Raw genomic sequence first — 17,376 nt, 5'->3', positions numbered from 1 at the left:
ATTTTTTACAGTCTGTGATCTAATTAAAAAGAATATGTTTTTGTTAGTTTTCCTGCTTGCCATCCTTTGGGTTTTTAGGTGTACAGCCTGAAGATGCAGCTCTTTCCTTCTGCTTAGCTTTGACATAGAGATTAGACTTCCATGGCAACCATATATCTCATTATGGAAACTAAATACACAAACATGTTTCTTTGTTTTTCCAAACAGACATGTAAAAAGGGTTCACATATAGTACTGTTTCCTCCCTCCATGTGTGACAGCTTTTGTTGTCTCTGAGTAATTATCTGGGACGAGATTCTGCCATGATGTGCATATAGAAGCTGCCCTTGCTTGCAGAATGCTTTGCTCTTTATATTTGCTATTGTAGTATTGTGCATGAAGTCGGGCTTGTGTGTGAACTGCAAAACAAAAATATGTTATTTGGCTGCAGATAAGGTGTTATTTCAGATTTAGTTTGTTTCTCAGTAAGTTGTGTCCTTCAGGTTCAGAATAAACCTTTATTCTGCCTTTGTAACTGTGAGTGTGCTTTGCATACAAATTCAGGGGTGAGGTGAGTAGGATTTATAGAGCCAGCACACTCTGCCTGACAGTATCCAAATTCTTGCTGACACCCTTCTGAGGCACGTAACCAAGTGCATAAACTGGTACTCAAGTGTGCAATTCCATACGATGGGTTGAGCTGATGCAGCGTTCTGCTGCAAACAAAAAGGAGAACGTCCTTTTCTCCCTGCTCCCTCATGCTTCTGGCCAGCTCTTCCAGATGTTTGGTTTGTGCGAGCTCAGACAACCCTCAGACTCCTCTGTGACCTCTTCGTCTTGCTTAGTCTGATAGAAAACCCGTTAAGAAGAGTGTCTTTGGAACTGAGTTCTTCTACTTGTGATAGTATACTTAATCTGATGTCTAAAATTCAAAGTTACAATTAGTTTAAAAAAATTATTTAACCTGTGTTCAGTGACTACATTCTATACTGACTTCTCTGTACTTCTCTGTTCCTCTATTGATCCTGCAAAACAAAATCAGCACTTGGGCATACCTTTGGTGTGCTTGCTTACTTGTTGGATACGCCATGCTTGTAGGGTCTTCACTAGCATTAATCACACTATTTAGTTATTTCTTTGGGTAGCATAACTTTCATCCAGAATAGTTTTCTAAACAAAATTGGCAGCAATTAAAATAATTTCTGTCTCCACTTGTTAGTTCAATTTGAGTACTAATCCTCTGATATTATTTCTTGGTTTTCAGCAGCTGTTTACCAACTCTGTGTTCATGTTTTCACAGGCAACCATTTGGCAGCTCACCGGATGATCTCTTGTGTAATCATCCTTCATCAGAGTCACCAAGTGATGAGGGTGCTCTCCTGGATCAGCTTTACATGGCATTAAGGAATTTTGATGGTTTAGAAGAAATCGACAGGGCTCTAGGAATACCAGAACTAGTTAGCCAGGTATACTGGACATTGCATTGAATGTTTTAGATATTGCATTTCAAGGATACATTGTCAAGGTGGAGGTAAAATGTGTGTTGAAGAAGAGGATTATAAAACACTTCTTGCAAGCTAGGATGAAGTTACATATTTTGGTAGGTAGGAGTCCATTTAACAGCTCAGTGTCATAGAATCATATGGGTTGGAAGGGGCCTTAAAGGTCATCTAGTTCCAATCCCCCTACCATGGGCAGAGACATCTTTCACTAGATGAGGTTGCTCAAAGCCTCATCCACCCTGGCCTTGAACACTTCCAGGGATGGGGCACCCACAACTTCCGTGGGCAAGTGCCACCTGAAAAGCTTCCTTCAGCCTCAGGTTTAGTCGTCTCTCCTCTTTCCTGCCACCCTCACCTAAGTCTCCTTCTTCTGACCTGTGCTGAGCCACTTTGCAACTAACCTGACCTAAACAAAAAAATTAACAGGCTTCTGCTTATCTGGTGGTCAGAGGAACAACTGTAAGAAAGGTAAGATCACGGCCAGGAAAGAAGCACAAAACAATACGAAGACTTAGGAGCAGAGGAGCAAGGTCAAGACCTTTGTGTGATGGAGGCAACAAGGTTTTGGATGCGTAAACCTATAATACATAATTGAACCAGTAGTTTTTTCCCTTACTTGATTAATGTGTGTTAAGAGACAAGTTTCACCTGAAGCAGCTGATTTCATTTCAATTTTTTAAATTACAAACATGCTTCCTAAATTTTGCAGCATGGATTTATTCTCTCCCTTTTCATTGACAGTTATTTTTTATTAGCTTCCAGCTGGTTCTTGTCCATTTCAGTCTTGTATGATGCAAAAAAGTGTGGTAAAAAACAAATAATAATTGGAGGGGAAAATTTAGTGCTTGATGTTTCTGGCATCAAGATTGTATTTCCAAAAACAGCTGTATATTTCTCTATAGTAATTTAATATTCTTAGACAAGCCTAGAATACCTATTTCATTTCCCAGCACTCATCAGCATCCTGAGCATAACTTCTGAACTAGCTCTGCATTTTAGATATAAAATAGGACCAAGGAAATTCTGCTTTGGATGTGAGAAAACTATCTCCAAGCCTATTTGGTACAACACAGAACTCAGGGAGGTGTTAAGCTGGAGATATAATTTACTGGGGAACTTCAGTTTTGCAGTGTGAAACTTTCATGCAGTATGACATAGCTTTTGGAATACCAGCACCAAAAAAAAGATGAACAGCATTTTATTTCAAACTAAGTGGTAAATACCTTTCTATTTAATTAGTATATCAGTGGAAAAAGTTAAATAATTTTGCAGATAAGGGAACTGTTGCATTTTAGAACATGTTTTTAAAATATCCATCAAACATTTTATAGGAGCTTAAAGTTTTTCTTTCATGAGGGCACTGAAATTTAGATTAATTTGATTTCCAAGGTCAGTGTGGACTAAGCTATAAAATCATTCTGGCTAGAGCGAACATTAAGGGAGTATCTAGAATGGAGTTTAGAATTCCGTTAGCTTTTTTATGCTAATGGATAGTCAGTTTGTGTGAAAGCATCCTGAAAGAATTAGGCACTCTGTTCACATTAGCTTCTGTAATAGTTTCAGGCATCTTTATTTGAAGTCATTATTTTGTTTAAAGATGCTGATAAAAATCTACTTTCTTATCCCTATTCATTTGTAACATCTTTGAATTTATCTCAGATTCAATGGCAAAAATACGCTGACATCACTTCAGTTACAGATTTGCATATAGCATTTCTCATTTCAGTTTTTTTTTATTAGTAGAATGATAACAATGGCTGTGTTAAGAACATGACAAAGATTGTGGGTCTTTGGTTAAAAAAGAATAAAGACAGGAGGAATTTGTCTCCATGAATATGTTTTGACACTCAAAAATACAATTTTTTTTTTTTTAATTTTATATTTAGTTAAAGAAAATTTATGTGATTTTCTGTTTGAAAACATTCACAGCCTAGACGGTTGTTCTTGCAGGGTGGCTGTATTAGTCTCCTGTAATCCTGTGAAAAGCCACGTCCCGCCAACTGTTTCTGTTGTTCACGTGTTTCTGCAGAGCCAAGCTGTCGACCCAGAGACCTTCCCCAGCCAGGAGTCAAGCATCCTGATGGAGCAGAAGGCTCCGGTGTTCTCCCAGCAGTACGCGGCGCAGGCTCAGATGGCGCAGGGCAGCTACGCGCCCATGCAGGACCCGAGCTTCCACGCCATGGGGCAGCGCCCCGGCTACGCAGCCCTGCGCATGCAGCCCCGGCCCGGCCTCCGGCCCGCCGGCATCGTGCAGAACCAGCCAAACCAGCTGCGGCTCCAGCTGCAGCACAGGCTCCAGGCACAGCAGGTACGTCCCCTTCTGTGCCCGGTTCCACGCTGGCACAAGCACCTCTCCTAGGCAGCGCCTACTGACTGTCAGCTTGCTCCCGATAGACCAGGTCTTAAGTGTGTACCCTGTTTTATTGTCGTCTAATTCCACTTTAAACTAAAAACACTAGCCATAATGAGTTTTGCTGAGACAGTACCTTGCATGTTCTTTTTTTTACCTTTTTTTATCTTTCCGTTTTTCTTTCTATAATGCAGCGGAAGAACGTGCCTAGTATTTAAGCCTGGGTCTCACTAATTCTTTAAGCAAGGCTACACTGGTGCTTATTGTTGTACAGGTCTTTTTCTGTTTGCTATATTCGAGTCTTCCAGTAATCTAAGTACTTTTTTTGTTGCTGCCTGTTAATTGCATCTTCTCCTTTTGCTTTTCATGGCCTTGGTCTACTTTTAAGGATCATTTTAAGTTGTTGTTTCTTGTTTCATTTTTAAATATATAGGTTTGTAGTACTATGAATAAAATATTAATGCTTTTCTAGTCAAGGAAGAAAGCTCATTTCTGCCTTCAAACATCAGGATAAAGTCTAATTCAGGGTAAACCTCAACAGTCCAGTCCCAAACTCAAAAAAGGGTAGGAACTGTGAAGGCAGTATGTTTGCTAAACAGCTTAGTGGCTGTGTTGTTATTTGTATGGTGTATTATCTCCTTAAGAAACAGGATTATGTGAATGATAATAGGACTTGAGCAGGAAAACTAGTCCCTGCTTGAATCTGTAAAACTAGGTCCTCAAACCTACTGATCAGGAATGTATAAATGTATATACCTCTGTATATAAAATTTCCCTTCTCTGGTGTTCCTTCTAAAAACTTTTGGATTTTGGTGTTGAGGTGGTTTTTCTTCTTTAGAATCGGCAGCCACTGATAAATCAAATCAGCAGTGTCTCCAATATGAATCTGTCTTTGAGACCAGGAGTGCCAGCGCAGGTGAGAGAAATAGTACTTTAAAAGTACTTAAAAAAAAAAAAAAAAGAATCTCTTTGGTTTACAGTAGTAATACTATGTGGTAAATACAATAAATTCCAAAGCTGGAATACAAGTAATGCAGTCTGTATGATAAGTATTTTACAGTTTTATTTCTGAGTCTTTCCCATATTTACATGGAGCGGATGGTTGTTTAATAGAGATATGATATAACTGCATTTTTAACCTAGCTTCTCATTTCCTAAAGATGCATTTTTTTAATGAGCTATTCAATTTGCAATTACAAATCGCTGCAACATTAAACACTGGTATTATTTCAGTTACTGACTCTTTCACTGTTGGAAGTCTTTCCCAGCAGAAGTATTAATAGGATTATTTTCTTCCATTAAATGTTATTGTTAGTTGTGTGATGGGGGAAGAAAAGAGCTGGAATCTTCCAGATTACTCCAGTGGAGATGCCTCCACTGGTCAGGTTGCCTTAGAAGAAGTTATTGACAGGTGGTGGTGGTTTTCCCTGCAGGGCCCTATCAACGCGCAGATGCTGGCGCAGAGGCAGCGGGAGATCCTGAGCCAGCACCTGCGGCAGCGACAGATGCAGCAGCAGCAGCAGCAGGTGCAGCAGCGGACGCTGATGATGCGAGGGCAGGGCTTGAGCATGACCCCCAGCATGGTGGCCACCGGTGGCATACCAGCAACCATGAGCAACCCGCGAATCCCGCAGGCAAACGCACAGCAGTTTCCGTTTCCTCCAAACTACGGTACTGGTTCCACCCCAGTGTATTTCGGCAGTCCTTACTCCCTCATGTTCCCCCCAGTGCAGAGTCCAAGCCCCTCTCCCACAGCCCCTTGCCTGGCTCCCTGGGAACAATGGGAAACATGGAGTTTGCGGCCCCTTGGGAGTCCTCAAATGTGACTTTCACTCAAAATGTGACTCTTTCAATCTTTCACTTTCCTAGCTCTAGTACCATGTATTCCCTGAGCACTGCTACTTTTTTGAGCAATAGCAGGTGTGATGTGTGTGTTTGCATATGTCTATACATATAAACACATACAAATATGTGTGCACACAGAAACACCTATATGTGTATGTATTGGCCTAATGAATTTTGACTAAACTCAACAAACCAATATATAGAGTAAAAAGTGCAAACGAAGAAAAAGATATGACTTGATGCTGTTAAACAGCATGAGGTGACCGGAAACTTCCTCAGAAGCAAAGCTGTACATAATCCTTTTGAATCATTTTTATATTGGTGAGGATTTTTTGCATTTTGGTAGTGAGATATGGCTTAAGTATCAAGTAGATCCTTCCCTCAAAAAAGAGAATTCTTCATGTGTGCATTATAGTGTAAAATTAGCAACTAACTATTGAGTTTAAATAATAAGAATTTGTTTAAGGTTAGATGTTCCCTTCCCTGTCCTTTAAACTTGTGAAATATGATAGCTAATATCATTTTGTTTGTATGTTTTACAAAGCTGTGTACTTCTTTGCTCTGGGAGTGCATGAGGCGGTCACTTCCATACAGTTATTGTTATACAGCTTCTTTTATTTCAAAGTATTATGTAAGTTATATTACAATTATATTAAGTAATATGTAACGTGCAAGTTCTGCTGATATAACTAATTATGTCCATCCAGTTCTAAATTTGTTATCTACTCTTACTGATCTGTTATCCGTTACACCAGTAAGAAGTTAAGTCATGCAGACAGTGAACATAGAATAGATTTCAGACCACCTGATTCTTATGCCAGCATTAAGGGTGCTTGTTTCTGTTGAGTACGCTGTCCGTAAGTACGCTGTCCGTAATGAACTTAAACAAGACCAAACTCACTTAGAACAAAATTTCTGCACATAGTTGGCAGCTTAAATTAGGTTTTCTTTACCTTTAGATATTTTTTTGAGTTTACAAAGTCATTAAATGCTTGCAGAAAATGTCATGGCCTGTTTTTGCAGGGACACAGAAATAGAGATATTAAGGTTCTAGCACCTTTGGAAAAGGTGAAAATTATAGCCGAAATGTTAAAAGGTGGTACCATGCCGTAAATGGGTCATGCATAACTTTCAGCAAAATGGATTTATAGACAGAAACAAAATGTTTTATTTCTTGTTTTGAATGCAGTTTCTGGAATAAAAAAAGCCACTTACTAGTGTATTCCTTTTGGTCTGTAGAGAGGAAAGACTGTGTGTGTGATTAGAACACACAGGTAGGCAACATACTTACACAAAATGATCTTTTTAGGGTTATACGTAAGTATTAGTTGATGATGTCTTGCTTTTAATCTAGATCCGACATTAAGACACAAAGTTCTAGGTTCCACAGGACGTAAGTAGGACTGCATAAAGACATGTCTGTAGATATGAGCTCTCGGCTTGTTTTGACTTCGAATGTGCAGTGACTAAATGTCTTGTTTTCTTCTTCAGGTATTAGTCAGCAGCCAGATCCAGGCTTCACAGGGGCCACCGCTCCTCAGAGTCCGCTGATGTCCCCAAGACTGGCTCATACTCAAAGCCCCATGATTCAGCAGTCTCAGGCTAATCCTGCCTATCAGTCCTCTACGGAGATGAATGGGTGGGCGCAAGGGAATATGGGTGGAAACAGGTAAATCCAGAACAAAACGAAAATGAACACGTGGAGTAATGGGGTCCTTTATGGACTACACTTATTTATGGGGCTGTTTGTGTGACTGTTCGCTTGTTGTCGTTAACTATCTATCCTAAAAGAGATTTCTTTTCAATTTGACTTGACGAGTTGGTTTAAATTTGGTCTTCGTACAAGGCAAAGTAAGTGCATAGCTAAAAGACCTGCATCCACACAATGCATTGCTTTGTCCGTGATAACTGATAAAACATTGTGTCTCCTGAAGAAGCACCTCTGCTGCACAGTCAGCTCCAGCCCCTAAAGTTTGTGTGGATGCATTTGTTCTGCGTATGATTTTCATGTTGTGCTCCCACACTGCTTTCCGCACGGCTGGATCAGCTGAGCCGGAGCCTATGCGTTCCCTACTGCTCTGGAATTGCGGTGACTGGGTATCACCTCCCACTTTAAACGCTGGAGTGCAACCAGGTTCAGTCCATTAGTGCTTGCACATACTGAGTGTCAGCATATAACTGTCATTCTCCGAGAGCGTTGTAGCATGCCTCTTGCATGCAGTCACCTTTTCAGTTGAGGCCCATGCCCCAGTCAGTGTAGCTCTAATAATCATCCTGTCCACATGGAATGGATTGGACATCGGACACTGTCAGTAGGCAGCAATGAGCTTCCAGATGGCAACGATCTGTGCTTTTCAGTGGAAGGCAGGAAGAGCTATCAGGTTGTTGTACAACCTGTATCACTTGACACTGGAGTGCACACAGCTGTCTCTGGCACAGTGCTTTTGTCATCCTGAAGTTCTCAAGCTGCTTTTACTATCCCAGCCTAGCAACAAATCTTTTTCCCACTGGATGACAAAGATTTAATAAAGCCAGAAAGACAGAATTTCCTTGACAAGGCTGATCCAAGTAAAGTTCCCCTTAAAGCAACCGATTTATCTCTCATCCTCATCCTTGTCCATGCCTCTTCCTCACTGTCTTCCTGAAGCATCTCCAGGAGGCATAGCTACCACTGTCATGGCTTCTGCTGAGATGGCGGCAGGGCCAGCTCGATAAGACTAATGGTTGGCTTGCTGAACTGCAGCTCTACAGTGGAGACATGTCAAATGCGTTTACACAAGCCACTGAGTATTCACAATGATCTGTAGTGTACTCTATCAGCCATCCAGATAACAACTTAAAAATGGGGTTAGGTGCCCTGAAAAGACACGGAATTGGAAGGAAGAGAATGGTGGGATTTTCCGAGTTTGGTCTTGTGCCCAGAATGCCGTTGCACTCCACCAAGTCTCAGTGCGCAGCAATAGCCTAATGGAGTTCCCAAGTGCAAGGTTGAACGTTAACCCTGAAAGATTTCCTCAGCTGTGGGAACAGTGCCTCACAGGGAAGTAAAAGTCAGCCCTGTTGACACGAAGGTGGTTACTGTGTGCCATCCAACATACAGCAGCCCTTCATCAGTATTTCAGTCTAATGCAGATCCTCTAAACGGATACATCGTCACTAGTAAAACCTTCATTAACTATTGGATTATGCTTGAGGGGTAGAAAAGACTGAAATATAAACAGCGAAATGCACTTTAGGAAGTATAAAAAAATATCTCATATGACTTTCAACGTAACGGGAAGGAAGATACTATCCAGAAAGCACTTGACTTTGAATACAATCTGGTACGAAATCTTCCCTAGTTACTCCTTAAGGTGTTCTGAGATGGCCTTAAAGGAATACGGAGGGTAATTGTCTTAGACTTTATGTTGTTTCTTACAGTGCCACACTTTCAAAACTTGATGCTAAGATTTAGTAAATTAATTTCTGCACAATTGCATGTCTATATTTGTGAGCCCACTTGCCATAATTGTATGTGCAAATCTGGTATTCATATGTGCAAATAGCCTCTTTTGCAAAAAGAAAGCTCATTAGACCAGATCCAATATCAACTCAACCGTCCTGTGCTGTGCTGACAATGGAGAGAGAAAAAGAGGTTTTCCTTTCCCTCCAAAAATTACTTTCTCAAGCATATTTAAAATACGTACGAAGCCCGTTTAGACAGCTAATTGGCTGTTATTGCACCCGCATAACAGATTTGCACTCTGCCATAGTTTCACACGCAAAGGCATGCATTTTTGTGCACAGACATGGGGCCTTGTATTTTGAAAATCTATTCCTTAGACATCAATGTAGCTGAAAACTAGTTTTTCCTTTGAGGTTGGCATAAACAACAGTATGTAGAAATTCTAGCTTAAGATTTATTAAAAAGAGAGTAGTTTCTTAGTGGCTTCAGCATTCTAAGTCTGACACATTGCTTTTTCCATTCCTTGCTGTAGCATGTTTTCACAACAGTCCCCACCACATTTTGGGCAGCAAGCAAGCACCAGCATGTACAATAATAACATGAACATCAGTGTATCCATGGCAACCAACACAAGTGGTATGAACAACATGAACCAGATGACAGGGCAGATCAGCATGACCTCAGCGACCTCTGTGCCTACATCAGGGTTGTCCTCCATGGGTCCTGAGCAGGTGAGAATTTAAGGACTTCAGATGACAGCTAGAGGATTTTCTTTGACTTTCAGTAGTTTTTCAGGTCCGCTGTATTGGGCTGTAACTGCTGTAAGCCATTACGTTTCTTTTACTAGTTTTCTTGAGAAATGATGATGTTAAAAAGGCTTTGTTTTTAGCTCTGCACTCAGATAACCAAGGTAACCGGTGAGGTAGGATGCATCTTTTGCATCTAAATTTCCCATTTTGACCTAGCACCACTGTAGCTAGCACACGTAGTTGCTCCTGGACTTCCATGGAAAATGTGTGCTGATCTAGCTCCTGTTCTCAGTAGGTAAGTTTCCATAGCACAGTTACTGGTCACCAGTGTCCTTGCTAATTTTCTCAGCGGTGGAGGCTAGAACTGAATGACAGGCAGCTGTTTCCTAGAGGTAAGAGTGAAAGATGCTGGTGTGGGCCGTGTGTGGAAGATGCTTCTACTGCCACTGTGTTTGTAGTACCAGACAGTAGGCAGTCAACTTCAAAAGCTATCAGTCTGGCACCTTCACAAGCACAAAATTCACACTTTTTGTAATGTGGTATGTATAAAATAGGTTACTGAATCAATAGGTAAGTAACCTGTTCTTTTCTGCTGAGAGGAGGTTTGAACTCAATTTTATTTGAGACTACTACTTAGGGTGTCTGAAATAAGGAAAATAACGTTTCGGTTTGTCAACCTGCAGTTAAACTCACACGGTACGCTAATAAGTATTGGACAAACGAGTCCTCTTAATTAACAGGTTCATATGTTTGTTTCAGAGCTGAACTCTGGTTTGTTCAACTCACAGACTTGACATTATGGAGTTTTCTTAGAAATATTGACAGGAAAGTACCTCTTGTGTCTTCAGGCAGCATCTCCTGCTATGGTGGACAATATTATAAAACTTCTGAGACCACAACGTTCCAGTTTAAAGCTGATTATATTATTGGCTTGTTAATGTATGTCCTTTTTCCAGCCTAAATTTGATGACAGATGATTTACTTTTCCAATATTGTCCTTTAGCTTAAATAGCTCTTTTCTCTTATTGTATTTAGAAAGAGACATTCTATCAACATGATTTTTTTGTTGTTTTGAGGTTGTTGCATTCTTTTGTTTTGAGTTTCATGGGTTTTTTTTCTTCTAAGTTAAACAAGCTACAGCATTTCAGTCTCTTCTTGTAGGCTTTAAATTCCCTTTCCTTTTCTGCACCTGTTCCAGTTTGAATCAGTATTTCCTAAGCACCACAGCCATGTGCATAACACTAGTTCTTCCCAATTTCTCTTGGAATACTCTGACAGATATAGCCTCAGATCACATTTGTCTTTTACAGCTGCCGCATACTGGTGACCTGAAGTAATTTTGATACTCCCAAATCTGTCACCTTCTCTGATATTCCCAGTTGCTAAGCCCAATTATAGCAGACTTTTTTATTATTATTAGTTCCCAAGTTCACACTATTGCACACATTTAATGTAGTAAAACAAAACAAAAGAGTATGTATCTGAAGGTGACAGCTCAGTTTGATTTCTCAGCATGCCCATGCTACGTGATTTTCCCCAGGAACCTAAACTAAAAAATATGCATTATAGAAAGAGATCTGGTTTTATTTCAAAGACTTCCATGCAGAGTACTGTTTCCACTGGCACAGTTGTCGCACCGCTTGTCCTTCCTGTTAGACTACTAGATCTTGTTTCAAGATAGCAGTTATCTAACTTCCATTAAGCTGAATAGGCTGAGGTTCACTATCCATCTCTACATTTGCTTTTCAGCCTGTCCCTTTTGTGGATCCACTTTAAACTCCATTGTTGTAACTTCCTTCTAGAAGTATGAACAGAGTAACTGGAGACAGGGATTTAACAGTGACTTCACCCAAGCTGTGTAGAGTCAGCTCTGCTTGTCATTTCTCTTTCAATCCATGGACAGGTTGCCTTGGCTCTGTTGGTGACAATGTCACGCTGCAGAGCTCATACCAAAACCCTTATGATGATCCCCAAATCCTCCTCAGCACGTTCTGCATAGGTGAAACTTGCATTCTTTGTTCCCAGATGTATTTCCTTCCTTTAGCCTACGTTAAATTGCATTTCTTAGATTGGGTCTGTGTAACCAAAGTGCTGTGGCTCATTCTGTAACCTGTAACCTGTTTTCCTCCTGATTTACCACCCCAGCACTGTGTCATCTGCAAACTCTGCAAGCAAATGTTTTATATTTCATCAAGGTCAGAGGTGGCCAACTGGCAGCTATGGGGCTGTTTCTGGTCCACCAGACAGTACTTTTTAGTCCTCAGGAATGTTTGCTGTGCTGCTGCACGTTTTCTTTACTAGGAGACAGGAATAAATAAAAACGTATATATTAATACTTAAATTGGTTATTTCTTTTCTACGTTCAGGGCATAGTGTTTTACAATTTGCCATCTTTGTTTAGCAACTGATCTTGTGTGTGCTAAACTTTCTTGTAACTGGTGGTTTTCAAAATTACTGTATTTTCTTTAATTCTGCTGACTGTTGCCATTTCATTAATTTTTTGGCTTTTTTAATACTGTCACCTACACTTTTAGTTACTTATCCAGTGCCATTTTTTGTTCCATAATACATAATTTTAACTTGACATGCTCATCACTTTCTAACCACAGTGAATAACGGTGGTTACACTATGAAACGTGTTTCAGCTTTTGAAAAAACCCTAAACACTCAAATGTTATTGGATGCTTTTTGAAGTAATAGATATTACTTCTTACTAAAAAGCGGTGCCTGGGTTTATTTACCTGGGAAGAAGCAAATATATTACCTTTGGTGCCAAGAAAGTTTTCTTGGCTCTCTCCTGTCTGTTTGTGGCACTATACTGCATCATACAGATGTATCCAGAACTCAGAAATATGAAGTTTGATGTTTATCTGCTCATGCTGGTGTATCTCCAGCTTCTCATGTTTACTACCTAGGCTCACAGCATCACCAAGTAAAAAATGAAGATTATTCCCAAAATGGGCTTGCTATTTATGATGCTTAAGAGACTCTTTTACGTACTTGAGGCATCAGACCTTGTCTCATTATCATCTTCTCCCTTATAATCACTTTAAAGCTCTTCAGGCTGCTCTTACTAGTGTGTCTTCTAGGAGGCTGATACCAGGAATACTGAAATGCTAGCTGCCAGCTCTGCAGGTTCCTTTTGTCCAAAACAGCTTCCCCAGGCATCGAGAAAGTCCAGTCCAAACCTTCCTGGTATTATACCATTCACACAACTTACTGTCTCCTTGTCATCATCGTCATCTTCTTGTTTGCACAATGGACTGTTGCCATGGTTTTGCCCATTATTTGTTTTGCATCACAGATCCATGTTTTTTACTGAGTTGTCAGAGAAGAAATTTGAAACCTGCACAAGAGACTTTTCAGAATATGAAATAAACCCCTATCTAGATGTCCACTCAGAGTAGATGTTTATTAATCTGCACAGGGCAACTTTCTTATTAGACACTTTATATATGATTCTGCTTTATTAGCAGGAGGCTGTATTAATGTGCTTAATTGCAAAGGAATTGTAAAATGTCTTCTGTCTTGTTCTAGGCAGATTTCATGTTTGATAACACCACTTGACCTGTCTTCAGAAAACAATAAAAACTCTTTGATTTCTTTGTCCTCCTCTACGCTTTTCTGATCTAGTTGTTATTGCAGTCAGAAAAGTTGATGTGTGAATGCAGGCTGTTTTGTTTCAAGGACTTCTGAAGCAAATGTATTCGTATAGCAAAACGGTAGGGTTCTTTTGTATCTGATACCATGCCAGTCAGGATTCTTGCATCATCACTGGCAAAGAGGTTCTGTGATAGGAACTTCACTGGTGCCTTTGCTACTTTTGTGGCGTGCAGCCTGGAACCATCTTCCTTTTCCATACGTGTCCTAACTGCCATGACGCGAATCATGCAGACATCTTTTTGTTCCAAAACTGCTATTGATTCAATATACAATTTTTTTTTTTCATTCTGCTTTTTTTTTTTCCATCGTCTGCTGAACAAACAGAAAAGGCATTTGTGTTTGTGCATTCTAATGAATGTTGATCAATAGCAGAAAACACTTTTCAAACATGGATTCTGTTGCTTAGTCAAATACATGTAGATAAAGCTGCAAAGCTGTCTACTCACTCTCTTTCTGAACAAAATAGTGAGGTTCTATTCCCTTCTGATTTAAATTTTCACATTCAGGTTTAAAAATCTGCCCATTTGTATTAAGAAGCAGAAGGCATCACTAGGAGGCTTGCAGCACTTAAACAATCAATTTCTTCGGAGCTGAAATTCCTATGGCAAAAATATTTTAAGTTTTTAACCTTTCCTTTCAAACTGCAGTCTTGTCTCTAGCAGCTTTTGAAACCACCTCTTTAGGTGGTTGCATGTGATTGCATTTAGCTCTGCGACGTTTGCAAGATCAGCGAATCGCCACAGAAACAACAGTCAGGAGGACCCAAAAAGAGAAGACTTTGGTGTGCTATATTCAAGACAGTCTTCCTCTCTTGCTGCAGCACATTAATGTAGCTGAAGTCAGGCAGTTCAGTGGCAGGATCTCCTCTCCTTGACAACATGAGTCTCCTAAAAGGCAGGTGACACAGAAAACATCTTTTTCCTTCCAGCAAAATCTGGAGCGGCATATTTTCACTATTATCGCATCTGTCTAGTCTGAGGGAAGTAACAGAGAGAACAGAGTCAACAAAGACTCCCTAGGAACAGGTTTCTTTCCCTGTAAAACTTCTAAGAAAAGCCAGATTTTCTAATATTTCAGAACCTTGCTGAAGAGCTGCGTTTTGTATTTTATACCAGTTCCTACACGGCGAGGCTAATCCTCTGATTAAGAAAGCAATGCTGTAAATTTGGCAAGCCGCTCTTTCCACATAACTAAGCATGACAGACCCTTTGGTTGTGCAGTAATACGCAGCTTCAATACTTTCCCGCGGCTGTGTTCAGAAAATTGTTGAGACCTTCCCTTTAGGAAATCATGCCTCTGCAGGTTTTCCCCTTTAGTGCTATCTTTCTCCCATTGCTTACGACCAGAAAAATAAGTGTCATTAAAACCAAGTCAATAGCTGGCATAATTCAGCCTACGTGTTATCGCATCAGGCTTTGAAAAAAGACGGCGTGGTGGTTTGCAAGCAGAAAAGCTGTGGGTTATTGAGGTTAGGAAAGTAGTTACGCGTTTCTGCTTTCAGGACTTTCGTAGCAGACAGGTCCTCTTCAAATGATACTGACCTAATTTATGGGGCCTGCTTTGTAAAATCTGCACAAGGGTCGTGGTATCAGGAATGAAATCTTTGTTATTGACTGTGAAGCAGAATAATATGAGTCAAACATATGCTGCGCAAGAAGGGTGCTCAGCTCTGCAGTCACTTCCCTGACTGCAACATCATCTCACAAGTGGATGTTGGTATATGCAAGTGGTAGCGTAGTGGTTTGTAATGTGTCTTTTTAATTCCCAGCACTCTTCCCAGCGTATTTTTTAATTCATTCTCCTTAATGTCTTGTTACCAATAGGTTAATGATCCTGCTATGAGGGGAGGCAATCTTTTTCCAAATCAGCTGCCTGGAATGGATATGATAAAGCAGGACGGAGATGCAACACGGGTAAGAAATGGCGTACAGAGACAAAGGAACCATGAATATACTGTGGTCTAGAATGGATACAGTATCTTTTACTTACAAAGTTAAAAGTACCCAGGGTAATAGTAATTAAGTTTTTTGCAATTAATTTTTTTAATTCCACTTTTGGTGACATCTATATTAAGTTCCTTGTTTAGATCCCACTAGCGTTACTGAAATGAATAATACAGAATACATTTACATTAGCAGAATATATTACATTATTGCATTAACAAACAGTCACATTCAGCAGACTCATGTAGAGTTGTATTTGCTTTTTGCAGAGCAATTACATGACTATTTGCTGATGATGGGAAAGGCTTACTGTTGATTTATATTTGCTCTGCTGCGTGCTTAACCCATTTCATGTTTCATCCTGCCTAAGTGTTTTTCCACTTCTCGTTGCGTTATACTTAGTGCAAAAATCTCATGAATTATTTAATTTATTACTTACTATACACTGCTTCTTCTGAGAACAGTGGTAGGACTGAACTAATTTTCACACAAATTTCCAACTGACAGGGTAATTAGCGTTTGCTTGGGTCAAAACCGATTTGTATTCCAGACAGTAACTGTACTAAAGGAGAGACATTGTGGAGTTCTTGGCGTGTGGCCAAGTAAATGATGGTGGGGTTTATGTGCCCCTCCTCAGCGGAAGGTTTTGTGGTGGTTTTGGTTGGGATTTTTTTGATGGAAATAATCTTCATTGAAAATAAGTTTGTTACAACAAATCCGGTACTTCGAGACCTAGCGCGATTGGAAATTACAGCGCGATTCTTCCCGCCTCCGTGCTCCCAGCATCCAGCCGAACATTAAGCAGCTGACCGTGCTCTCCAGCGAAGCAGCCTCCCGTAGAAACCTATGGATGCCATACGCACCTTGTCCGGGAGCGGGGCGGGGGGGGCAGGGCCGGGGCTGAGCGGCGCGGGGAAAGCGCCATCTAGCGGCTGCCGCCCGCCACTGCCGCCTCTGCCCCCCCCCCCCCCCGAGCTCCTCCCGCCCCGCCGCAGCTCCCCAGGTCAAGAGGACGGGGTGGGAAGGGTTGAAATCGTCCGGGTTTTGTGCACCTTGTTGTACTCGAAATAGGCTGCCCCAACTCCTGCGGGAGCTGTTCTGTAACCTGCGTGAGGTCTGTCCCTTGCACCGCTGTTTTCCCGTTGGCTCCTTGTATGCAGTGTTGAAATCGGAAAGATAGAATTAAATAAGCAAATTTTCCTCTTACATTGAATCCAATAGCCAAATTTAAGGTTTTCTACTGCTAGAGAAAATAAATTTGAATAAGAGGGGAAGTTAAAAAAAAAATTACTACCAATGTATCAATATTAATGAAAATGAAGAATGTGAAAGTACTGAGGAAGAAGTAACCATGCATGTGTTTTATTGTATCCCTTTTTTTTTTGTGTGTGTGTGTGTATGTGTTTAAAACTTCCTGGAGGCCAATTCTTTTCACACTTCCAGGGTTCACAGCAAAATATAAGTGCCTGACTCTGAGAGTGGAGGATCTGCGCATAGGAAGTCTCTTCTGCAACCATTTCACGGTCACTTTGATGATTAATAAAAAGATGCAATATGTTCTGCATTAGCAGAAGTTGCTGTATAGCAAGGCATTGTCTTCTTACCTAGTACCTTCCCTAACCAGTTCAATTTCATGTGCTAAGAGAAGCCAGACTGTCAGAGAACAAAATACCAGGTACCACTGAGGAAAGAAAGGGAATAAGGCTGTTGATGGCAAATCAAACTAAAGAAGAGGAAGGAGGGGGTCGATTTTAAAAAAATGGTTGAAGAGAGAAGGAAAAGAGAGTGGATGTGACAGAAAGGGTACGGAGAGGGTGGAGAGAAGTCAGGGAAGAGGGTCCAGGTGGAAGGAAATGAGTGGCAGGACTTTGGACAGGGTATCTGTAGGGTTTAATATCAA

General features: G+C 40.6%; 1 protein-coding gene across 1 annotated transcript in view; it reads left to right on the top strand.

Annotated features, from left to right (window-relative positions):
• The window catches only part of NCOA2 (nuclear receptor coactivator 2), a 122,641-nt gene that overhangs the window by 102,586 nt on the left and 2,679 nt on the right, over positions 1-17,376 (top strand). Inside the window, exons 15-21 of the mRNA XM_086609377.1 lie at positions 1,280-1,445; positions 3,511-3,789; positions 4,670-4,747; positions 5,265-5,502; positions 7,168-7,345; positions 9,654-9,852; positions 15,357-15,446. Of these exons, the coding sequence (XP_086465503.1) occupies positions 1,280-1,445; positions 3,511-3,789; positions 4,670-4,747; positions 5,265-5,502; positions 7,168-7,345; positions 9,654-9,852; positions 15,357-15,446 (1,228 nt within the window). The remainder of the gene's footprint in view (positions 1-1,279; positions 1,446-3,510; positions 3,790-4,669; positions 4,748-5,264; positions 5,503-7,167; positions 7,346-9,653; positions 9,853-15,356; positions 15,447-17,376) is intronic.

The sequence above is a fragment of the Tauraco erythrolophus genome, chromosome 3, assembly GCF_009769465.1.
Source record: "Tauraco erythrolophus isolate bTauEry1 chromosome 3, bTauEry1.pri, whole genome shotgun sequence".
NCBI classification, from domain to species: Eukaryota; Metazoa; Chordata; class Aves; order Musophagiformes; family Musophagidae; genus Tauraco; species Tauraco erythrolophus.
This window is presented reverse-complemented; position numbering and strand designations above follow the sequence as displayed.